This window comes from Brachyhypopomus gauderio, unplaced genomic scaffold (genome assembly GCF_052324685.1).
Source record: "Brachyhypopomus gauderio isolate BG-103 unplaced genomic scaffold, BGAUD_0.2 sc34, whole genome shotgun sequence".
Lineage (NCBI taxonomy): Eukaryota > Metazoa > Chordata > Actinopteri > Gymnotiformes > Hypopomidae > Brachyhypopomus > Brachyhypopomus gauderio.
In genome coordinates this window covers 2,505,404-2,530,534 of record NW_027506866.1, presented here as the reverse complement: position 1 = coordinate 2,530,534, position 25,131 = coordinate 2,505,404, and the positions used below count along the sequence as shown (strand labels likewise).

Sequence of the window (25,131 nt, the reverse complement as noted above, 5' to 3'; positions counted from 1 at the left end):
AGGCCGTGCAGTTCCACCATCGTTCCTTCTTCATTGCTGAGCACAGGCCATGAGTGGACAAGAAGAAATAACTCTTACTGTGATGAAAGTTGCAGCCAGCTGAATGGACTTACATATTAAACCAAGTGTCACAGGCCCATCCAGTAAAAGATGATCAGTGCTTTCATTTCCTAAATTTCCCAAAGCTTGCATAATGTCTCCTTCCCCTCCCTGGTCTGATTTGAAAGAGAATGCTGAAACAGCAGTGTGTATAACTGAAAAACCATTTCACCCAACAGAAGTATGAGAGTTACGCAAAACTTGCACTGTGGTCACAGACAAGGCACAATAACTTTACACAGATTATTCCTATGAATGTGTACTAACGTAATTAATTTTTGGATTCTTTATTGGTCATTTATGCAGTATGTATATGGTAGTATTAATGTAATTAATGTATTAATAATTTTACCAAGCTTTATTTCAGCAACTATTACAAAGATATAGTAATACCATAATATATTTACCACCTATTATTAAATATTTGTCATTTGTCAAATATTTACACAGTGTGCTGGAGCAGTGTGGTAAAAGTGAGTTTTAGATCATCGGTACATCAGTTATTCATATAGATCAATGAAAAACAAGACTTCAGTTAATTAAAGTCCAGGCCTAAAGCTTTTCTAATCTAATCAATTCAACTACAACCAGTAGTGAAACGCTCTCTGCTCACAGGAAACAATAAGACAATATAAGGAAAGAATATTTAAAATATAAAGATAAATAATAAAACCATGGAGTATAATGATAATACGCACACTAAATATAACCAATAGAGAAATGTAAAAATTGTCAGTCAAGTGTAGAGATGAGCGAGTTCAAAGGGCAGCTGTTCCTCCTCATCCTCTCTGTTTGCCTTCAGGGAGCAAAAGTGCTTACAGTACTTGTAATAGATGGTCTGCGTGTCAGGAAGCTTGATAGAAATGATGCAGTCAGCTGATCACTCCCCCCTCTGGACAGCCCATCTGCCCCACTTCGTGGTGTTCACAAACCAGGGTGTTCCACGTGAGGATTCTCATGGTGTTCCACAGAACCTTGGAGGGCAGTCTGAAGTCCCTTAGGTGTCTGAAGTGGAAGAGATGCTGATGAGCCTTCTTCTCCAGGAAGCTGATGTGGTGAGACCATGACGAGATTTGAACTACAAGGTACCTGAAGCTGTCTGCTCTCTCCTCTGAACTACAGGTACCTGAAGCTGTCTGCTCTCTCCTCTGCACTACAGGTACCTGAAGCTGTCTGCTCTCTCCTCTGAACTACAGGTACCTGAAGCTGTCTGCTCTCTCCTCTGAACTACAGGTACCTGAAGCTGTCTGCTCTCTCCTCTGCAGCTCTGTTGATCCAGATGGCGTGCTCATTCCTCTCTTGCTTCTTGCAGCAGTTCATTATCAGATCCTTTATCTTACTGATGTTAAGGGGCAGATGGTAATGCAGGCAGCAGTTCTCCAGGTGTATCATCTCCTCCAGGTGTATCATCTCCTCCGGGTGCATCATCTCCTCCGGGTGTATCATCTCCTCCAGGTGCATCATCTCCTCCAGGTGCATCATCTCCTCCGGGTGCATCATCTCCTCCGGGTGTATCATCTCCTCCGGGTGTATCATCTCCTCCGGGTGCATCATCTCCTCCGGGTGCATCATCTCCTCCGGGTGTATCATCTCCTCCGGGTGTATCATCTCCTCCGGGTGTATCATCTCCTCCGGGTGCATCATCTCCTCCGGGTGCATCATCTCCTCCGGGTGTATCATCTCCTCCAGGTGCATCATCTCCTCCGGGTGTATCATCTCCTCCAGGTGCATCATCTCCTCCGGGTGCATCATCTCCTCCAGGTGCATCATCTCCTCCGGGTGTATCATCTCCTCCGGGTGCATCATCTCCTCCGGGTGCATCATCTCCTCCAGGTGCATCATCTCCTCCGGGTGCATCATCTCCTCCAGGTGCATCATCTCCTCCATGTGTATCATCTTCTCCAGGTGTATCATCCAGGTAGGTCTTCTCATCATTATGAGAAATCTGATATTGGAATGATTATTTTTGGGATTATTATTTTTGTCTTTTGGTATTATTGTTGGATAATAAGTTGTTGACATAATAAATTATGTTATGATGTGTGTAATGTTTATAAACTATCCAATGAAAAATGAAGAAGTAACATTGTTTTATAGCTCTTTCATCTTGTGACGGGCGGGGTGAGCAACTAAATGGAAGCGATCACGCCAAGTCTCAGGGAAAAAGGATGGTTTAATAGAAAGTGTGCAAACCAAAAACCCGTGCAATATCTCCAAATTAAGGATATAATGACCAGCGGTCAACTGGTACAAAGACAAGACACACAACGACCCTCAGGTGAGATGGATCACGGGCTCCGCCCACCTGAGGGACGCACATGACGTCACCAAACAACAACAACAACAACAGCCGCTGTGGACGGAGGCGGCCGGTAGGGGGCCGCCTCACCGTGACACGTCTCAAACATAGATAATTTATTCTGTATGAAAGCAGAATAAGAAATGATTAATTTTTCTACACATATGTAGTTGACGTAATCACACATACCTATGTAGTTGACGTAATCACACATACCTATGTAGTTGACGTAATCACACATACCTATGTAGTTGACGTAATCACACATACCTATGTAGTTGACGTAATCACACATACCTATGTAGTTGACGTAATCACACATACCTATGTAGTTGAAGTAATCACACATACCTATGTAGTTGACGTAATCACACATACCTATGTAGTTGAAGTAATCACACATACCTATGTAGTTGACGTAATCACACATACCTATGTAGTTGAAGTAATCACACATACCTATGTAGTTGAAGTAATCACACATACCTATGTAGTTGACGTAATCACACATACCTATGTAGTTGACGTAATCACACATACCTATGTAGTTGAAGTAATCACACATACCTATGTAGTTGACGTAATCACACATACCTATGTAGTTGACGTAATCACACATACCTATGTAGTTGACGTAATCACACATACCTATGTAGTTGACGTAATCACACATACCTATGTAGTTGACGTAATCACACATACCTATGTAGTTGACGTAATCACACATACCTATGTAGTTGACGTAATCACACATACCTATGTAGTTGACGTAATCACACATACCTATGTAGTTGACGTAATCACTTTTCCTTGGCTATATGCAGCCTCGTACAAGTCTCACTGTAACTCCTAGTTGAAGTTCATGTCAAGTCAATTTTTTTTACACACTCAATTTTACAACATATGTTGTCACAAAGCAGCTTTATAAGATCATGGGTTCAGATCCCTAATGAACAAGTCAGGTGCTCTCTACGCGGGGACTGGGGGGACCAAGACTCAAAAGGGAACCCATCCTCCATTTGGCGGCCCGGCTATTAGTACTCCACATTTCTAGTTGTATATCTATGCAGACCAGTCACTCCAGTGTGGATGTTGGGCCTTAGGTCACAGACAGCATCGCCGCGTAAGTTGGTATAATCTGTGCATGTGATCAAAGGAATCAGAAGCAATCAGAGGGTCAATAACAAGGGAAATTTTACTATATTAATAAGAAACCCTCTTTGCAAGCTCTTTGCAAAACTGGGATTATCATAGTGGTAATTTCTGTTACAGAGTTTAAGGCACTACCTAAAGAACATTACGTCCTTGTGCCAACATTACTACAATAGCAACATAGTACAATCCCCACCCTAGTATAGGGAGTTTTTCCTCGCCACTGTCGCCCTTGGCTTGCTCATTAGGCATCTGGACCCATACGATTGTAAAGCTGCTTTGTGACAACATGTGTTGTGAAAAACGCTATATAAATAAATAATAAATATAAATAAATTTGACTTTGACTACAATAACAACATAGCAAAAACTCAGTGCATGGTAGCACACATTATGCCTATAGTAAATACATTAATACATCAGCGTTATTGTTCAAGAGAGTTCTGTCATTTTTCCTGCTTCACACCCTCTCACTCATATACGCATATATATATATATATATATATATATATATATATATATATATATATATATATATATACACTGCTATGCTGCCACCTAATGGTAACATTGAGTCAATTCTAATAATTAAAGTTCTTCCTTTGTAGCATGCATACATGTACAAAACAAAACCACATATCTTGACATACACAGCTCAGGAAAAGACTAAGAATTCGTGTTATTTAAATTCGTGTTATTTACTATCTTTCACTACTCATTACAGTTTCTACATCAAAGTCAAATTTATAGCACTTTTTGCAACAAAAGATCACAAAGCAGGTGTATACATGTACAGGTACAAATTTCCGATGACCAAGTCAGGGATGACGGTAGCGGGGACATTCTCCCCCAACCCTTCTATTGTGTTAGAAATCTCAACTCATTTTGATGTTAGTGGGGCAGTTTTGGCCTGAAAATACTCAAAAACAACATCATCCAATGTTGTTACTCACCTCATAAATTACTTAGTATGTATTTACATCCATGTAAAGACCATTTTCAGTGTTATTTTGTTTGTTCCATTTCATCTCACAATATAACACTTGTTTTCAATAAACAAAACTGTGAATTTCCTATAGTGAAGAAAAGGAGAAAGGGGTCTAATAGTCTAATATCTAGTCAAGTCAAATGTATTTAGTCAAATGTACAAGTCAAATGTACAGCGCTTTTTACAACACATGTTGTCACAAAGCAGCTTTATAATCGTATGGATCCAGATCCCTAATGAGCAAGCCAGGGGCAAGAACAAACTCCCTAGGAGGTTTAGGAAGAAACCTTGAGAAAACCAAGACTCTGATCTGAGTCTAACAGACTAATTTTAGAACACAGAGACCAATAGTATTTATACGCCAAGCAACTCTCGTCTCCTTACTGTCAAAGCAGATCACTCTCGACAACACATGAAAGATCTGAAGAGTGACCAGACTCACCATCCCATAAGTTTGTGTGTGGTGTATGTGTATATGTGTGTGGTGTATGTATATATGTGTGTGTGGTGGGTGTATGTGTGTGTGGTGTATGTGTATGCGTGTGGGTGAGGGTGGGTGTATATGTGTGGGTGAGGGTGGGTGTATGTGTGTGGGTGTATGTATGTGGGAGTGTGGATTGGTGTGGTGTGGTTGGGTGTGTGTGTGTGTGTGTGGGTTTGTGGATGGGTAGGTGTGGGTGGGTGTGTGGGGATTTGTGTTTGTGTGTGTGTGGATGGGTGTGTTAGTTTGGGTGTGTGTGGTGAGTCACACCTTTTATAAGATGGGAGCAACAGCAAGTATTCTATGCCAGATCAGTCAAAGTCAAATTTATATGGCGCTTTTCACAACAGACGTTGTCACAAAGCAGCTTTACAATCGTATAGGTCCAGATCAGTGGTGACCCATCAATTTTAAATTTAAGACATTTAGAGACATTTAGAATTTACTAAAATATAAAAATTGCTTTTAGTGTTAAAATAGTTTCTGAGGATACCATGAAATCTTGATCCAATACAAAAAAAGCAAACTGTACTTTTTACAAACCCGAACTTTTAAACGGGTCAAATTTGACCATAACACAATATAAGGGTTAAGAAAAAACCTTGAGGAAGAAGACTCAAAAGAAACCCACCCACCATTGGTCAGCCCAGCTAGTACTGGTCCATACTTTATTATAATACATGGATGGGCTGCTTCTAGATGCACCCTAGATGGTTTTTCAGTAACACCAAAATCTACTGCAAAAAGTTTAGGTGTCACTATTGATTCTGATCTTTCATTTGACACACATGTATGCAATGTCACTAAGGCTGCCTTTTTCCATTTACGTAATATTGCCAAGCTGAGACACTTACTTTCTTTAGCTGATGCAGAGAAGCTAGTTCATGCTTTTGTCTCGTCGAGATTGGACTACTGTAATAGTCTTCTAATTGGATGCTCTAAACAGTCCATAAAGAAGCTACAACTTGTACAAAATGCCGCAGCTAGAGTCCTAACCAAGGCTAGGAAATTCGATCATATTAGTCCCACTCTCGCTGCACTACACTGGCTGCCGATTAAATATCGCATTGAATTTAAAGTTCTCCTGTTAACCTATAAGGCGTTAAATGGTCTTGCCCCACAATATCTGAGTGAACTCATTGATTACTACAACCCATCTCGCCCTTTGCGCTCCCAAAATGCTGGATTTCTCGTAGTTCCAAAAATTAGTAAAACTACAGCCGGAGGCAGAGCTTTCTCTTTTAAAGCCCCTCAATTATGGAATAGCCTTCCAGCTCCAATCCGAGACTCTGACACAGTTCCAATCTTTAAATCTAGACTTAAGACTCACCTGTTTAGTCAAGCCTTCAGCTAAAATTCCCCTTGTAAGGTGTAGGGGTTTGGGGGCCCCCAGACGTTGAGATTTCTGGTGATCTGAGATGTTGATGCTGTCATCCAGCTGTGTCTTGGCATCACTCTATTTGTGACTATGACTTGACTGGAAAGCAATGTCTCAGTGAGCCCTCATGCCTGTGGTCACCTCTGAACCTCTCCCTTTAGTTATGCTGCTATAGATTAGTCTGCCGGAGCCACATGCTGATCACTGGCACGTGAGCTACGTACATTTAAATCAACGGTGGTTTAAATTCATGTCCACTCAGTCTGTATTATCTATCTTCTTGCATGGCTCTACCCAAGACGATTGGATACAGGCACCTGCAGGCACCTGGGGGATGGTCTGGCTGCCGGTGGATGTGCTGATACCGGGGTTCACCTGGGGAGTAACACTGCAGTCGGAGCCTACAATACCAGCATCACTGCTCCGACACGGAATGAAAGCCTGGCATTCATCAACAGACATTTACAGTGACAATATCAAAACCCAGAACTTTCAATTCTACCTTTTACCTAGTCTGATTGTGTGAATTATGTGTGACTTGTGTATTTGTGTGTTAACGGGCCGCCCAATGGAGGATGGGTTCCCTTTTGAGTCTTGGTTCTCCCGAGGTTTCTTCCTATTCCTCACCATCATAGGGAGTTTTTCCTCGCCACTGTCGCCTTGGCTTGCTCATTAGGGTTCTGGACCCATAGTATTGTTAACCTTGTAAACCCTGTAAAGCTGCTTTGCGACAACTTGAGTTGTTAAAAGCGCTATACAAATAAACTTTGATTGATTGATTGATTGATTGATTGATTGCTTCTGAGATGCCGGTGTGGGCATCTCAGCTGGCAGAGTGAGTGTGTTGGATGACGGCCTGACCACATGGGCATGTTGGATGGGGAGACTAGAACATTTTCTAGATGTTTTATCACAGATGAATATAGCTAGTACAATGTTGGCTTCATCTTTGCAGTAGCATGCAAATAAAACAAAAAGAAGAATATAGAAAAATATATTCATCTGTTTTATCTGTGTAACAACTGGGAGAGGGCTGAATGCAAGTGCAGACTGAACAATGATTTAATAAGAAAACTAATACATTTAAACAGAACACACAGAACATACACCAAGAATAATCAAACACCTACCATAGGAACCAAACAACACTAACAGAAATAACTGGGGGGACATTAACAAGCAAAATCACTAGAGAAACCAAAATCCCAAAGTACATCTAATAAAGAACGCAAAATACAAGGAGCACATACAGACTGGTTTCACACACACACACACACACACACACACACACACACACACACACACACACACACACACACACACACACACACACACACACACACACACACACACACACACACACACACACACACACACACACACACACACACACACACACACACACACACGATACCAAATAACATACAAGCAAGAGGTACTTACAATAACCGACCACACATGAGACTAAATACAAGATTTAAATACACTAACCAAACCAGGAACTCAACAAGACACATCAGAAAGCAATAATGAGGGGCGGAGAACAAGGCAGGGGAGTGAAGACAGACACAACTAGGAATTTCAAAATAAAAGACACAAACGCAGAACAAAAACAGAAGACATGACTGACAGGAGGGAGGCGGGACTGTGACAATCTGTAACAGCAGAACTAAAATGAAGGTCCATATGTGGCTGGAAACCAACATCAACATCTCAGAGATCTCTTCAACCTGAATTATAGGCTCTGCACCTTTATATGCAAAAGGATAAGTGGAAGCTTTAGTAAATTGTCACGCCCAGCTCCGCCCACCTTCCCAGTCCTGTGTCGTCTGCCCTAGCCCCGCCCTGTTCCCTTGATTTCCCTTCTGTTTGTCACACCCCTGCCCAAATGTTTTCACCTGCGTCTCATTTTCTGAGTATAATATATGCTCCCTGTTCTGAGTATATATTCCCTTCAGTTTTACTCCCCTGTGTCGGTCCTTGTGTTTCCATGTGTTTCTTTTGCCCTGTGCTGGTTCTTTGTTCGGTTGTCTACACCTCCCTGTGACTCCTTCCACGTGCTGTTCTGGTTTGTCCTGTTTTGTCTTCCTGGCTTTCTTTCTCGCTTCTCTTAGCTGTTCGTTTAGTTATTCCTTCTTACGTGTCTCCCCGGTTAGTTTGTCTCTCCTTATTGGTTCCCTCTCTGTCTCCTTGGTTAGAGTTTTACGCCTGCGTGTGTTTAGTCCATGATCTGTCGTCTCTCCGTACTGTTTTGTTATAGCGTCTTTAATGGTTCTGGTTGTTGTGTTTTTATTTCTTGTGCTTGTTAGTTGTATGTTTGTTCAGTTATACTGCCCTGTATTACTTGTGTTTTGTGCCCGAGTGTCTCAGCCCCTTTTGATCACATAGTACTTATCCTGTTTGTATTGTATTCACGTCATCTTTAGTATTGTCATAGTATGGTTATATTCAGTCTCATGAGCAACCATAATGGATGAGATCAGAACCACTCTGGTTGACCATGTGGTCAAACGTGTTTGGTTTCCTGGAGGCCCAACCTAATCTGTGCTGCTACACTGTAGCATCATCCAGACATTACAAAATGAGAATAGATAAGTAGACCTATCCTCTGTACTTCATGTTTTTTCACAACAAGACAACTCCTTGCTGGGGGAAGAAGACAGCTGTCCACCTCATAACAAAGAGACCATCGTCAAAATGGTCAGAGCAAACAACAGCATACATTTCTACATGTTTCTACAACAGCACATCATTACTGACCACGTCACCATCAGCAACATCCATTCAGTGAGTCTATCCAGACTGGGCCAGTGACAGTGTGAAACAATTGCACTATGAATTTGCTATCCACTCATTGATAGTCCAGTGTCCTGTGCCACACAGCATTGACAACATTATGCCCATTTCATACTGTTGTACACTACTGTAATGAACATCATAGGACACCGTACCAACGTCAGAGTCCCTGATAGCATGGCAGCATCACACAATGTGTGTAGTCATTTGCCAGAATGGTAGTGTTCATCATCATGCCACTCTTGGTCCCTACAACATTGTGCACATGATCACCTTCAACACAGAACACAACACACTCATTCTCCATCACCAGGGGGATGAACCAGAACAGTCCACGTTTGTTGTCGTCTGGGACAACATAAGTTTGCACCAGGCTGCTCAAGTACAAACTGGTTCATTGAACAATCACGATATGTTGTGATTCACCTCCACCAAACTCTCTATTGCTGTTGAATTCTTTTTGGTATGGAGGTGGTTGCCAACCCCCTCAGTGCAAATACATTCAGCAGGTGATGGAGGAAGTTCGAGGTTATTTTGTCTTTTTGGTTTTCTTTTGTTGTCCACGTGCTCACAGTATATATAGTATTATTGTAGTGTTCATGCGAAATAAATAAAAACAATTCCCTTGTAATTGTGTTACTTTATGGTGTAAGTGTACTGAATGTGCAGAAATAACCTCTGTATTCATGAATATTCATGTATATGTGAGACCTCTGACAGACCTTTATAGAAGACTACAAACTGAACACTCAAACACATGGTAGTAGTGTTTTCCATTTGTCACTTCAGTGTCACATGGGAAAGGCTTATCATCTGATATTTGTGTGTAGAGTTTGGATGCAATAATATTTTGCAAGTTGACTGCTGGTTATTTTTTGGTAAGTTACAAGAGTTTTGGTTCAAATGTTTGCTTTTTCCAAAACTGTGGGTTTGCCACCTTGGGGTCTTTTCTGTTGTTGTATTTATGTTGTGTGTTTGAACCAGTTCATCACTGATTATTATTTGAACGTCTTGGGTCTTTTTATGTTATTAAATCTGTTTCTCCTGAAAGTTGCATTGTTTCTTTTATTCTGCATCTTTTCCACCTGTGACAAGTGTCCTATAGCAACTTCAGTTAACTCAGTACCTCAGGTCCTTGGTATAATCTTAATCAGTGAGTTTTATGTATATTCCCTTTTCTCTTATTCAATAAATATACATTTAATTACAATCTACGAGTGTCAGGAATGTCAATCACGCCCGTGACCGCCAGAATATTGACCAGCACACCTGACTCTAGTTTACTATTCACCACACTCTACTTAAGGACTCTGTTCGAAGTATGCGAAGTATTGCCTCTCTGAGTGTCTCTACCAAGCCTTTTTCTGTATACTCTCTGACTGTGATTCTGGTTTTTGATCCCTTCTCTGGCATTTTGATATCCTCCTGTTTCGCCTAGCCCTTTTTGTACCTCTGTCTGCCCTTCTAAAGATTTTTCTGGTTTTTGACATTCGCTGCCTGGTTTTTGATTCTCCCTTTTTGCCTCTTGTGCTGCTGCCTGCCTTCCCTACGGGGTTGTCCCCTTTTGGGACCGCTGTTCACCTTCCCTATGGGGTTGTCCCCTTTTGGGACCGCTGTTCACCTTCCCTACGGGGTTGTCCCCTTTTGGGACCGCTGTTCACCTTCCCTACGGGGTTGTCCCCTTTTGGGACCGCTGTTCACCTTCCCTACGGGGTTGTCCCCTTTTGGGACCGCTGTTCACCTTCCCTACGGGGTTGTCCCCTTTTGGGACCGCTGTTCACCTTCCCTATGGGGTTGTCCCCTTTTGGGACTGCTGTTCATTGTTTTTCTATGTTAAAATCAAAGTCTTATACACTTGTTTATGGATCCTTCTCTAACCTCAGGTTCACCAGCGTTACAATGAGAGTATATTACATTAAATAATATTAATGAATAAAAATTTTGTAATTTTTCATAAGGGGATATGAGGGTGGTGCCCCATGTAATCTTATCAGTTCAGACTAACAGTTTATCAAAAGGATGACCCAAAAAAAATCATAGTAAAAGAACACACTATTGATTTCCCTCAATGGCTAAGTGATTCTCAGTGATTTCTCATTTATTTTCAGCATTATAATAGAATGTACAACAATATTGCTTACATATTCGATTTCTGTAAATCATATTCATATATATATATATTAGTATGTGTATATAGTATAAAAAGATGGCTCTCTCTCGCAGACGCCTTTGAGTGTATGTAACAGAGATCTCTGGATTGATCCATCTTTTTTTCTTTAATAAACTTTGTATTTACTTTGGTACCTTGCCCAAATGCTTTTGACTATTCTTACTTAAAGGTTCAAAATTTCAATGACACATAACTGCATATACTGTATGTGTATTCTGAACACTGCTGCTTGATTTCTATCACAATCCAACTTTGGACTGAGAATTCTGTGGACACACGCACACGGACGTAAGTTTGATTTCATAGGTGGGGGGGGACACAAATGGGGGTGCTGGTTCTAGATTGTTGACGGGGGGGGGGGGTTGGCGAACGAAAATTGTTGGGGGGGGGGGGGGGGGGGGGGGCTAAAGTGTTACCAGAGCTAGGCATATTCGTTGCTATTTAAATATTTGTTTTTTAACCGTTAAAAAGTGGGGGGGACATAGATTCGTTGCTATTTAAATATTTGGTTTTAACTGTAAAAACTGGGGGGGACTAAAGCCGGGTTTTGAAAAAGTAGGGACGACATGTGTCCCCCCCCCCCCCCCCCCCAAATTACGTCCGTGCACATGCACAATCTGTACATACTGCAATAGTGTCACTAGAACTCAAAACATGTAATCATATATTTCCCATTTGTTTTTTTCCCCATATATAAAGATATTACAGAATAGGGACTACTCATGTGTCTCCATTCACTTGACTAAGGTATTCAGATTTTCCTCTTCTGGCACGGATTCCACAATACTGTAATGCAGTGGATCTCCAGACATGGAGGCTCCAGTGTGGTTGCTGTGGGACCATCTGTAATAGAAGTAAGCCAACCCAACCAGGACACACAGCACTGCAACCATCGCAATCACTGAAAATCCAACGAAGGCCCTTTGACTTTTACCATCACCTGCAACACAATCAAGGTATCCAAGGCAACTAATCAGTCACAGTAAAACATTAACAGTATATTTTTAAAACATTCAATAATGAATTATAACCGCACAAAATATATAATAAAATTTGTTATATATATATATATATAACTTATTGATTAATTACCTGTAAGTGTAGTTTCTGTGGTTGGCGTTATAACTGAGAATTGAAAAGATATAACAACATTCATCAGTTTCATTATCAAATCAGTTCTGCGCAGATTTAAAGTAATTAGCTAATGTAAAGTAATTAGCTAATGTAGAATTAAATAAAATATGTAAATACTGAATAAAAAATATACTTTCTGCACTTTCTGTAACTATTCACTATTGTAATTATAGTGAACAAGATGGAAATGCATTAAACATTTTTATTATTGTGGGTAACCAAGGTCTGCCATTAATGTGTTAGACACAATTTGTTAGACAGCTCCAGCTAATTAAGTGGCATTGCCTGCACTATTCTGGTCAACCAATCTGACTGCTTGGTATTCTAGAGAGACAACTGGAGGTTCACCATTCAGTGAATGTGAAATGTTTGGTTATGCAGTCCTTCACAAAAGTCTGCATTTTAAAGGCATAATGGTGATTCAGTTTTCTTGATAAGGAGGTTAGGAAGGAGTAACCACCAACAACACCAATATAGAGGTACAGTTCAAATGAACTTGAAGCTAAAATGATATAAAATAGAGCACATGTTTAAAATGAATCTCACTAATGAATCTCACCTTCCCTATGGGGTTGTCCCCTTTTGGGACTGCTGTTCATTGTTTTTCTATGTTAAAATCAAAGTCTTATACACTTGTTTATGGATCCTTCTCTACCCTCAGGTTCACCAGCGTTACAATGAGAGTATATTACATTAAATAATATTAATGAATAAAAATTTTGTAATTTTTCATAAGGGGATATGAGGGTGGTGCCCCATGTAATCTTATCAGTTCAGACTAACAGTTTATCAAAAGGATGACCCAAAAAAAATCATAGTAAAAGAACACACTATTGATTTCCCTCAATGGCTAAGTGATTCTCAGTGATTTCTCATTTATTTTCAGCATTATAATAGAATGTACAACAATATTGCTTACATATTCGATTTCTGTAAATCATATTCATATATATATATATTAGTATGTGTATATAGCAGTGGGGAACCGTCAGGGCCCTCTACGCCCTCTCAGAGGGCCTAAAATATTCTTAAAACATTATATATATATAATTATCCAATTTTATTTTATCTACTTACAGTTTTACAATCGACATCTAAACAGTTACAAAAAAATAAGCAAATAAATTATTCAACCGTGTCTATTCAATCTGTGTTGGAAGGTGAGGGGTTAAGTGGAAGCCTGTGAGCCTGTGTCTCCCCCTATCAGGACTGTGATGCCCGCTGTTCGTTTACAGAGGGCCTGGCAGTTATAATTCAGCGCAATACCAGTTTCAAATGACAGTAAAATTGACCAATCATATCTTCCCTCTTAGTGGGCGGGCTTAACTGTATGATAATTTCCGCCCGCTGTGGCGACGCTAGCTGTCGTTAGCCTACGGCCGCTAGCTAGTTTCGATTCGGCCCTTTGACGTCCTCATTTACATATTCCGCTTGCGAGAACCACGGAGCTGTGAAACCTTATTTTGTTTGGAAACTTATTTTGCTTAACAAGTTATCTAGTACAAATGTTATTTGAACGCACTACATGCGTTTCTAAAGTTATACTGTCGTCTCGGTTTTTTCTTTATTCTTTAGTGCAGTTTATTAGGAGAGGAAAAAAAATTTGGGGGGGGGGGGGGGGGGGGGGGGGGAGTAGCGGGCCCAGGTTTAATGGTCACGGTTCGCTACTGGTATATAGTATAAAAAGATGGCTCTCTCTCGCAGACGCCTTTGAGTGTATGTAACAGAGATCTCTGGATTGATCCATCTTTTTTTCTTTAATAAACTTTGTATTTACTTTGGTACCTTGCCCAAATGCTTTTGACTATTCTTACTTAAAGGTTCAAAATTTCAATGACACATAACTGCATATACTGTATGTGTATTCTGAACACTGCTGCTTGATTTCTATCACAATCCAACTTTGGACTGAGAATTCTGTGGACACACGCACACGGACGTAAGTTTGATTTCATAGGTGGGGGGGGACACAAATGGGGGGTGCTGGTTCTAGATTGTTGACGGGGGGGGGGGTTGGCGAACGAAAATTGTTGGGGGGGGGGGGGGGGGGCTAAAGTGTTACCAGAGCTAGGCATATTCGTCGCTATTTAAATATTTGTTTTTTAACCGTTAAAAAGTGGGGGGGACATAGATTCGTTGCTATTTAAATATTTGTTTTTTAACCGTTAAAAAGTGGGGGGGACATAGATTCGTTGCTATTTAAATATTTGGTTTTAACTGTAAAAACTGGGGGGGACTAAAGCCGGGTTTTGAAAAAGTAGGGAGGACATGTCCCCCCCCCCCCCCCCCCAAATGACGTCCGTGCACATGCACAATCTGTACATACTGCAATAGTGTCACTAGAACTCAAAACATGTAATCATATATTTCCCATTTGTTTTTTTCCCCATATATAAAGATATTACAGAATAGGGACTACTCATGTGTCTCCATTCACTTGACTAAGGTATTCAGATTTTCCTCTTCTGGCACGGATTCCACAATACTGTAATGCAGTGGATCTCCAGACATGGAGGCTCCAGTGTGGTTGCTGTGGGACCATCTGTAATAGAAGTAAGCCAACCCAACCAGGACACACAGCACTGCAACCATCGCAATCACTGAAAATCCAACAAAGGCCCTTTGACTTTTACCATCACCTGCAACACAATCAAGGTATCCAAGGCAACTAATCAGTCACAGTAAAACATTAACAGTATATATTTAAAACATTCAATAATGAATTATAACCGCACAAAATATATAATAAAATTTGTTATATATATATATATATATATATAACTTATTGATTAATTACCTGTAAGTGTAGTTTCTGTGGTTGGCGTTATAACTGAGAATTGAAAAGATATAACAACATTCAGCAGTTTCATTATCAAATCAGTTCTGCGCAGATTTAAAGTAATTAGCTAATGTAAAGTAATTAGCTAATGTAGAATTAAATAAAATATGTAAATACTGAATAAAAAATATACTTTCTGCACTTTCTGTAACTATTCACTATTGTAATTATAGTGAACAAGATGGAAATGCATTAAACATTTTTATTATTGTGGGTAACCAAGGTCTGCCATTAATGTGTTAGACACAATTTGTTAGACAGCTCCAGCTAATTAAGTGGCATTGCCTGCACTATTCTGGTCAACCAATCTGACTGCTTGGTATTCTAGAGAGACAACTGGAGGTTCACCATTCAGTGAATGTGAAATGTTTGGTTATGCAGTCCTTCACAAAAGTCTGCATTTTAAAGGCATAATGGTGATTCAGTTTTCTTGATAAGGAGGTTAGGAAGGAGTAACCACCAACAACACCAATATAGAGGTACAGTTCAAATGAACTTGAAGCTAAAATGATATAAAATAGAGCACATGTTTAAAATGAATCTCACTAAAGTTGTTATATGCTGCTATATGCTTTTATGTGTTTCTGATTGCTCTGTACCTTTGGCTGCTTTGCATATAAATGATGCACGATCTTCACAGTTGTATTTTTCCCAATGTTTGGTACTGCCGGAGATCCATGCACATGTGTCATACTCATTGTAATAATAATAAAAATCATCATTAAAATCATTCCAGTTAATGTAATCCAGCACACTGTTGTCCTGCCACAACCAGTGCCCTATAAAGTTCAAACATAAAATCCACATAAAAATACTGTAAAATAAGCAAAGGTGCTTCTGGAAGGAATAATCATCTTATGCTCATCACAAAAATCTTCTGTTCATGGAACATTACCTTCATGGGTCTTAAAAAGGCCTATCCAGAAATTGCTGGCAGAATTGCTTAGCAAACTGATGTAGTTTTCTACAAATTTGCCCTCTGGCGGATCAATAATGCTAACAAGATTCGCTCCTGAGGGAAAGAAATAAATATGCATATATTCAATTTCACTTGCCAATAAATGCATGCAGTACCATATACAGTATGTTTATTAATTAGGGTGTCAATGCAAAATCTCACCCCTTGTCATACAGATTTGAGAGGCTGTATTCCATGATTCTTTACTAGTTATAAATGCATAGCAGTTTTCTTTATAAGACAACCATATCATCTTTGGCTCTTCATCTGTTAGCTCAGGGCACATCCCTGGGTACCCACTTAGTGGATTTTGTGCAATATCTGTGATTTAAAAAATCATAAGGGGTCAGAAAAATGTATTTCACAAATATATTATGAAATGCATCACAAAATCTTGAAATTGTTGAAACCATAGATTTTGCAGTGAGTGACCAGAATTGGCACTACATAGTAAAATATACTGTATATGAGACAGGACCGACCTGCTGACTTCTTGCACAGGCTGTAGTAGGTTTGATTACAGTGGGATGTTCTCCATTTTCCATTCACATCCACATAAACACAAGGGTGGCCCATCTTCGGTTCACTGTAGTCCCATTTCTCCAAAGTCAGATGCCAGTTATCAATCCAATGAAAGTAACCTCCTGTCTGTTTACATACAAACATTAACTGTAGAATTAGATAAGGATAACATAGCCTTGTATTATCCTACATGGGGGAATTTGCAGTGTTGCAGCAGCATACAGAAAAAATAAAAGTCGAAGGACAATAACATATACATATTTACATATAAATTAAATGTACTTGAAAAGGTGAAGTTGTAAAAAAATAGTATAGTATAAAAAATATTGTAGCTGTGATGGGCAGGAACTAAAAAGGAAGTGATCATGCCAAGTAAAAAAAGGGGGGAAAAAAGTGAAAATGAGGATTTAATGAATAACGTGCGCAAACCAAAAGCCATAACATGATCCAAATTAAGGTTATAATAACCAGGAGTCAATTGGTACAAAGACAAGACATATATAGACAATCAAACGATTGTCAGGTGGCGAAGATCATAGGCATGTAACAATAACAGGACAACTGCCGCTGTGGACGCGGTCGACCGACAGGGGGAACCCCCCGTACCGTGACAGTAGCTAGTACAAAATATTGCACAAAGTTGCTAAATTAGTGAAATTATAGTCAGTCTAAAGCGGAAGTATTAACTGGAGTCAGCCGAAGTCAGGTGGATACACAGCTGATAGCAGGGGTGAGTTTCCCAAAACGTTCTTAGCGCTAAGTACTTCGTAACCTCGTAAGTAAGTACTTATCGCTAAGAACGTTTTGGAAAACAGATAAGTAAAGAAAAACAAGTGGCCGTCATTACTTTTAGAAATGAAGGTCAGTCCGAAAAATTGACTGACCTTGGTCTGTACTGTATATCCAAAGTATTGCACATATATAAAAGAATTATTGTACATTGAAGCAAATTGAACAATTTGCTGACTGCCTGTTGGCTTCTGAGTCCTGAGATCATTCTAAGGCTCCTCCAGACTCCATTAACATTGTTCTGCTGCAGCTGGTCCTCAGTCGTCTTCCGATAGGTGTCTGTCTTCTCTGATCTTCTTTTTCAACTCCTTCTGAACAATTCTCATTTCCTCCATATTTCCTGATCTGAAATCTCTCTTTTTCTTATTGAATGGAGCCTTAAGATCCAGAGTAATCCAAGGTTTGTTGTTAGAGAAACATACTGTTTTGGTTGTTACGATGTTATCCACACAGAAATTTGTGTAGTCCGTGATGCAGTTTGTGAGGCTGTCAACATCCTCTCTTTGTTCTTGTAAAACCTCCCAGTCAGTTGTTTCAAAGCAGTCCTTTAATGCTTCCTTAGCCTCAACAGAGCAGCTTGTCATGCTCTGTAGACTGGTTGGCTGTCTATGAACAGCCGGTTTGTAGATTGGCATGAGGTGCACTAAGTTGTGGTCCGACTTGCCCAGTGATGGCAAGTTTTGCCACAGGGGGGAGCTCACAAGCCGGCACTAGGCGGAGTCAGCGCAATCAGCAGTGATCTATCACACCTGTCCTCCCTCCTACTTAAGGAGGTGAGTTGTGACAGATCACTGGTCTCATGCCGTTGCACTTTCAGCCTACCTCCGCTTTATGTCCCATCGTTGCGTTACTAAGTGTCTCTCCACCTATCTCTCTCACTTTCTCTCTCTCTCGTTCCTCTGTCACGTATTCGAGTCACTATCTCCTGTGCCGCTCCCTGGCCCTTCTCAAGTTTTCCTCCCCCGTTACATTCCTATCAATTCTACTTTTGTTTTGGGAAGTTTTTTGTTCTTTGCGGCGTTTGACAGCCAGCCAGTTACTTCCCCTGGAGTCTAGTTTGTTTTATATCCGTTGAGTTTTCCGTGTCTTTTGTGTTCGGTGTCTGTCTGTCTCCCTCTCTCGCTGATTGGTAACTCTAGTCATTTAATTACCAGCTTGAGCCAGCACTTTGATCCACCTCTCTCTCTGTTTACACAATCTCACCAGATGTGAATGAAAAGATTAAACCACAAAGCAGCAGGAAAAACAGTATGACATACTTTACTGAACATAAATAGTAGCGCCGGAAGGGCTTGTGAATATTGAACTTTCCAGAAACTATCATTAGTCTTTTAGTACTTTTATTTAATTCTTTAAATAAACTAGAAACTATCATTAGTCTTTTAGTACTTTTATTTAATTCTTTAAATAAACTAGAAACTATCATTAGTCTTTTAGTACTTTTATTTAATTCTTTAAATAAACTAGAAACTATCATTAGTCTTTTAGTACTTTTATTTAATTCTTTAAATAAACTAGAAACTATCATTAGTCTTTTAGTACTTTTATTTAATTCTTTAAATAAACTAGAAACTATCATTAGTCTTTTAGTACTTTTATTTAATTCTTTAAATAAACTAGAAACTATCATTAGTCTTTTAGTACTTTTATTTAATTCTTTAAATAAACTAGAAACTATCATTAGTCTTTTAGTACTTTTATTTAATTCTTTAAATAAACTAGAAACTATCATTAGTCTTTTAGTACTTTTATTTAATTCTTTAAATAAACTAGAAACTATCATTAGTCTTTTAGTACTTTTATTTAATTATTTTTTGTACTTTTATCTATCATACCTCATCACTATTAAGGCCAATCCACATAGGCTGTCCAAATTTATGCGTCTGCAGCTCAATGTAGGACTGGGCGATGGTGTCCCGAATGCTGGCCAGGTACGCTCCCTCGGCCTCACAGTGGTGCTTTGCCTCCTCCCAGGTCAGGGTACTTTGAACAACCATGTAAGAAGAACTTCCGAGCTTGATGAATGCTTTTGGTAGCTCTGTGGGACTTGGCATGATAAAGTCATCTGAAAATAAAATAGAAATGTGTATGGAATGTATTATTTTTAATGACAATAATATATATATATATATATATATATAATATAATAATAATAATAATATATAATAATATATCCTCAGTGGAGTTTTGACGGTAGTGGTCCCAAATGCCTAGTCCGATAAAAGGAACCAACTCGCATGCAATGCAATAAATGAGGGAGAAAACCAAAATATTCAACACAGAGAAAATGGGAGAACTGAAATATTTGGAGAATAAGATCAATGCGGAGAAAATGGGGAAGAAAACTAAAGAACAACAAAAGACGCCAGGAGAAGTAACTGGCTGGCTGGCAAATGCCTCAAAGAACAAGAAAATCTTCACAAAACAAAACAAAACTGGATAGGAAACAATAACAGCGGGAGGAAGCCAGGAAGCAGCGCAGGAGGTAAGTACTCAAAAAGACAAAAACTCAACAGAGACTGAGACAGGGTGGAGAGACACCTCAACGCATCGTAACACAGAGAAACAGAGAAACAACTTAGACTTCTATCTTCCTTAAAAACCAAGGAAGAAAACACTGCTGATTGTGCTGTGGTCTGACTCGTGGGCTCCTCCTGGTGGTGACAGAAGGAACCGCCCTGGAGACGGCACTGACAGTTTTGAAAAATGGCAGCAGCCAAAAAATGAACAAAATTATTTCAAAAGTATATTCTTCACGTACCAAGAGTACGACTGCAAATAAAACCGTTGGTTTCACTGCAGTCTTTTGACATCCACTTGCCTAGCTCAGGACTTCGCTTCGCTCCAATTACAACACAAGTTTGAGGTGGTTCATAGGATTCCTATAATGAGGGAAAATGTCATGTAAACATGCAATGTAAAAAATAACACCATCAAATCAAAAGGCTGGTGCACTAATCAAAACTGTTCTGAAGGCAGAATTAACCTAATTGGTTCAGAACATCAGTAGATGGTGGTTAGGACTTTGAGTCGTTCATATGGTTTAACTTTCTTGGAAAACTACCTGGAAATCTAGGTAGCCTCTAATGCTACAACTTCTATACTTGCTTGTTTCTTGTTAGAAATTTTTGCAGGCAGACTATTATTAATTGCTAAGATTGCTAGCTAACAATTAGCAACATTACAGGTTGCTAGCAGTCATAATGCTGTGCAGTGTATGAAAGAGGGCATGTTTTTGTTGTTTTTCACTTTATTATTTTAAAAAATAACAAATCTGGGGTAGGTCAAAATATTCCATTAATTATATCAGAAATGCCATGCAAACATTTTGCCATTGCCTCTGGGGAAACTGAGGAAAGGCACTAATGACTCATTAATGTGGAATAATACATGCCTTGCTGCCTCTGGGGAAGTTGCAGAATTATATATAAAAGCTCTGAAGCCTCTGAGGCAAGTACTATGAAAAAGTACATTGGAATTGTATTTCTGCTTGTGTATGGGATGATGAATGTTAACCACAATTATATCCTAGAAAATGTTTTGAACATATACTAATATTTCTAATAGTGTGTCCTAATAACTTTAAATAAACTCAATTTAGTCTATGAGCACAACTGCTTTGGTTCCACTGATTGCTGCAGTACATACACATTTCTTTTAAAGCCATTTTGGACAGACAGAGCAGAGGAATCATGGGGGGGGGGTGACATTTAAAAACCAGCACTCATTTTACGTGTTAACAAGGCATGTAATGTCCACCCACTAACTGTTAACCAATAACATTCATTCTGCCTCCAATCTATTTTGGTAAAAAATTTTTTGCCTATGAGCCATCAAAAGTGCAACAATAAATGTTTAATTAAAAATTACCATAAAGCTCAACGAATGACTCCAAGGACGCTGCAAAAAAACAAAAACAAAATTACCATTGTTAAAAGAAAGATTAAGAAACGGTTTTGTGACTTGAGGGATAGACAGGATGCCGAGATGAGCTTACATTCAAACGAGTTCATTATGAACAGCTGCACAGTTAGAGCTTAGATACACAAATGTAGACATGAAAGACTTTTGGATAAAGACTCAACAAGAGGTGTACTCACCAAAGATGAGTGACGTTGATAGCATAGACACACACACCCAAAAGAAGTACATATATGGACAAGATCGAACAGAGACTACACATACACACGCCTGGAGAGGGAGGGGTCAGGGGCGGTACTGTGACAGGTTATAGCATGTCATTACATATAAATGCCTAATGCATTTATGCATAAAGTGCATAATGCATAAAGTGTCAAATATTATAGCTAACATGAGTATATACATTTAAGTGAAAAATCTTCATTGTTCATAAATTAAATTCTATATTGAGCAATACATGTGCATTTCTTTTCTGTATGTTAGTTTAAGATTAGTCCCTTTTGTCTGTAGAGAGACTAGTCCCCTTGTCCCAACTGTTGCTACAGTACAATTTCTCAGGAAGGAACTAATAGTGGTAATTGTGAATTAGATGGCTTCATGATATATTATGATATGATATGATATATTAGGACAGAATAGTGATTTGACAGTCCAAGATAGGATGAGGTGAGATGATGTCGTTTAACTCATCTGTTAAAACTAGCAAATACATTGTTGGAATGGTATGGAAACATCGCACAGATAATGAGATGTACACTGTGCATAAAAGACACAAAGCAGGGAGCTACTAATGCTACATCCTCGTCCAAAGGTCCATGGCATGAGATTGCAGTGCTGTACTTTACTGCTGTACCACCTGTAGCTCTGGAAGGTCTAGAGCAGGGATGGGCAACTTCCATGATAAAGAGGGCCAACATGTTTTCAGCACTATTATTGGAGGGCCACATGACCACGCACTTCAAATAATTGTATATGAAAGACACTACAAACTATTCTCAATAAGAACACATTTTAAATTAATTCAGATCTGTATGTTTATTGCACCAACATAAATCTATTTTCTGCATATAAATGCATTAACATGTCCTTAATAAGCAACAAAGACAAAACATTTGCTTAATAAAGAAGTGCAAAAAGGAGTTTGAACTCCTTCATATCAAAGAACTGTAACGCGTAGCGCGCTGCGGAGCGAGGAGGCGGACACAAACGCTGAGAAGAGCGAGATTTAATAAGGGGAATTCCATAGGCGAAGTCGTTTGTACAGGCACGGGTCAAAACGGGAGCGCCGTCCAAGTGGTCAACAGGACAGGCAGGAGTCGTAACAGGAGAGCCATTCACAACGGAGAAACACAACGGAGACGGAAAATACCAGAACAGCGATGACAGATAATCCACAAAACCGAACAAACCACAAATAACCGACAATGGGCGAAACAGAGATACAAGTACACAGGACTACACTAGACACAACTGAACACAATGACGACGCGGGCGTGGCAGACAGAGGGAAACCAGGGCAACAGACATGCAGGGCGGGATAAGCGGGCAAGGAACAACATCAACACGGGAGAGGGGGGCGTAGCCCTACGTGACAAGAACAAAAAAGTCCTGCTCTATCGGTTTTTTTTCTTTTAATTATTAAATTATTATTGATCTATTTGCGGGCCGCCAGTTGCCCATCCCTGGGCTAGATCGTATAACTGAGCATGTTCACTCCGTACAGCTTTAGACAAAGTTGCACCATTGCGATATAAGAGAGTCAGTGAGAGAAGAATGGCACCTTGGTACAACAAGCACACGCATAGTCTCAAATGAGCTGTGCGAATCCTGGAGCGTAAATGGCGAAATTCGAAATTAGAAGTATATAGAAAATATACAGCCTTACTGAATATAAGCCTTACTGAATATAAGCATGCCTTCCATACAGCAAAATTATCATACTTATCGGCTTTAATAGAAAAACAAAAACAATCCAAGACTCCCATTTAAAACTGTATCTAGGAATCATGACCAAATTGAATCCCTAATCTCACAGGAGTGCAGCAGTAACAGTCTTATGAAGTTCTCTAATGATAAGATTGATAAAATTATGGAAAGAATTAGTCCTGCTATTGTAACAGTGTAAAAACAGTGAGAGAGGTGGACCCAAGTGCCGGCTCACGCTGATGGTAAGATAGGCAGAGCCTATCGTCAGTGTGAGAGAGAGATGCAAGCTCACAGTAGAAAACAAACAACACAAAACAACATGGAAATCTCAACACGTACAAAACGAAACTTAACATTGAGAGATGTAGGAAGTGAAACAGTTGGAGGAAAACTTGAGAATGGCTAGGAGGCAGTGCAGGAGATAGAGACTTGAGTAAGTGACAGATTGGTAAGATAAAGAAAGGTGGCGAGACACCGTGCAACGATACACAACAATAGTAAATGTAGAGAAAGGCTGAAAGTGTGATGGCATAACCAAAATGATTCAGCAGTGATCCAACTCAACAAGCTTCCTTAAGAAGCCAAGACAACAGCTGAGACGGACCACTGCTGATTGCACCGATTGAGTCTTTGACTGTCTCAGGTGCCTCTAGTGGTGGCTGGAGGAACAGCATCTGGGCCAGCCCTGACAGAGCCTCCCCCTCTAGACCGGAGACCTCGCAGACCCAGGGCAATCGCCCTGTTGCGACAGAAGTTGCAGATGAGAGAACGATCAAGGTTAAGAGAGGCAGGCAACCACGAACGCTCCTTGGGCCCATACCCCTTCCAGTATTGCACTCGACCCTGGACGAATATCCATGAGCATGTTGACCATCTAAGCCAGGCCCCCATCTATCATACAGGGACCTGGTGGCGAAGGCGCACGGGGGATACTGCACAGGACTAGTAGAAACGTGAGACATGGCATGGCGGGCCACTTTCATGGATGGCGGGAGCAACAACCGGTAAGTGACAGGGTTTATACATTTGTCCACCTTCAAATGTCCTAAATAGCGATGAGCCAACTTCTTGGTTCCGCCACGGCCTGGAAGATTTTTGGCGGTGAGCCACACTCGCTGCCACGACAGAACAAAAGAGCTGGCAGGTGATGCTTATCAGCACTGCGGCAGTAGCTGGCAGAAGCTGACAGCAAGGCCTTACAGGCTTTATGCCAGGCCAATCGGCACCAATGCACCAAAGCACAAGCACCCAGGATGACTACCTCTTCCTCTTGGTCTGCGAACATAGGAGGGGAATATTCGTATAGGCACTTGAAAGGAGACATGCCAAGGGTCAAGTGCCATAGGGTGTTGTGGGCATATTCAGCCCAGAGCACCTGATCGGACCAGGATGACGGGTTGGCGGAGGCCAGGTACCGGAGCGTCTGCTCCAGGCCCTGATTGGTCCATTCAGTTTGACTATTAGTCTGGGAGTGAAACCCCGAAGACATGCTGGCCTTGGCTCCCAGGAGCCCCAGGAAGGCCCCCCAAAAATGACTGGAACACTGAGGCCCTCTGTCGGACACCATGTCGGAAGGGAAGCCATGGTGTCAAACAATATGATGAAGAAACAGGGAGGCAGTCTCACGGGCCGAGGGAAGTTTTGGCAAGGCCAGGAATCTGGCAGATTTAGAGAAGCAG

General features: G+C 40.3%; 2 protein-coding genes across 6 annotated transcripts in view; both read right to left on the bottom strand.

The window, feature by feature from the left end:
• Window positions 1-390: 390 nt before the first annotated feature.
• LOC143485374 (uncharacterized) lies at window positions 391-10,846 on the bottom strand. The gene is made up of 2 exons (XM_076984773.1): window positions 7,841-10,846; window positions 391-2,044 (listed from the first exon to the last, which is right to left on the bottom strand). Exons 1-2 carry the CDS (start codon window positions 8,107-8,109, stop codon window positions 1,327-1,329), a joined length of 987 nt encoding a protein of 328 aa, XP_076840888.1. The 5' UTR covers window positions 8,110-10,846; the 3' UTR covers window positions 391-1,326.
• Window positions 10,847-11,766: 920 nt separating this feature from the next.
• LOC143485371 (macrophage mannose receptor 1-like) overlaps window positions 11,767-25,131 on the bottom strand; it is a 32,511-nt gene continuing 19,146 nt past the window's right edge. For 2 of the 5 annotated variants that reach the window (XM_076984766.1, XM_076984768.1), the window contains exons 23-32: window positions 21,476-21,505; window positions 20,367-20,487; window positions 19,441-19,670; window positions 16,777-16,942; window positions 16,457-16,615; window positions 16,232-16,348; window positions 15,936-16,115; window positions 15,295-15,327; window positions 12,456-12,488; window positions 11,767-12,303 (exon numbers count right to left, since the gene is read on the bottom strand). In XM_076984766.1, the coding sequence (XP_076840881.1) occupies window positions 12,098-12,303; window positions 12,456-12,488; window positions 15,295-15,327; window positions 15,936-16,115; window positions 16,232-16,348; window positions 16,457-16,615; window positions 16,777-16,942; window positions 19,441-19,670; window positions 20,367-20,487; window positions 21,476-21,505 (1,275 nt within the window). In that variant the 3' untranslated portion in view covers window positions 11,767-12,097. Of the gene's footprint in view, window positions 12,304-12,455; window positions 12,489-14,540; window positions 15,137-15,294; window positions 15,328-15,935; window positions 16,116-16,231; window positions 16,349-16,456; window positions 16,616-16,776; window positions 16,943-19,440; window positions 19,671-20,366; window positions 20,488-21,475; window positions 21,506-25,131 lie in introns of those variants that run through there. The other 3 variants (XM_076984767.1, XM_076984769.1, XR_013122858.1) reach the window with 2 other exon arrangements.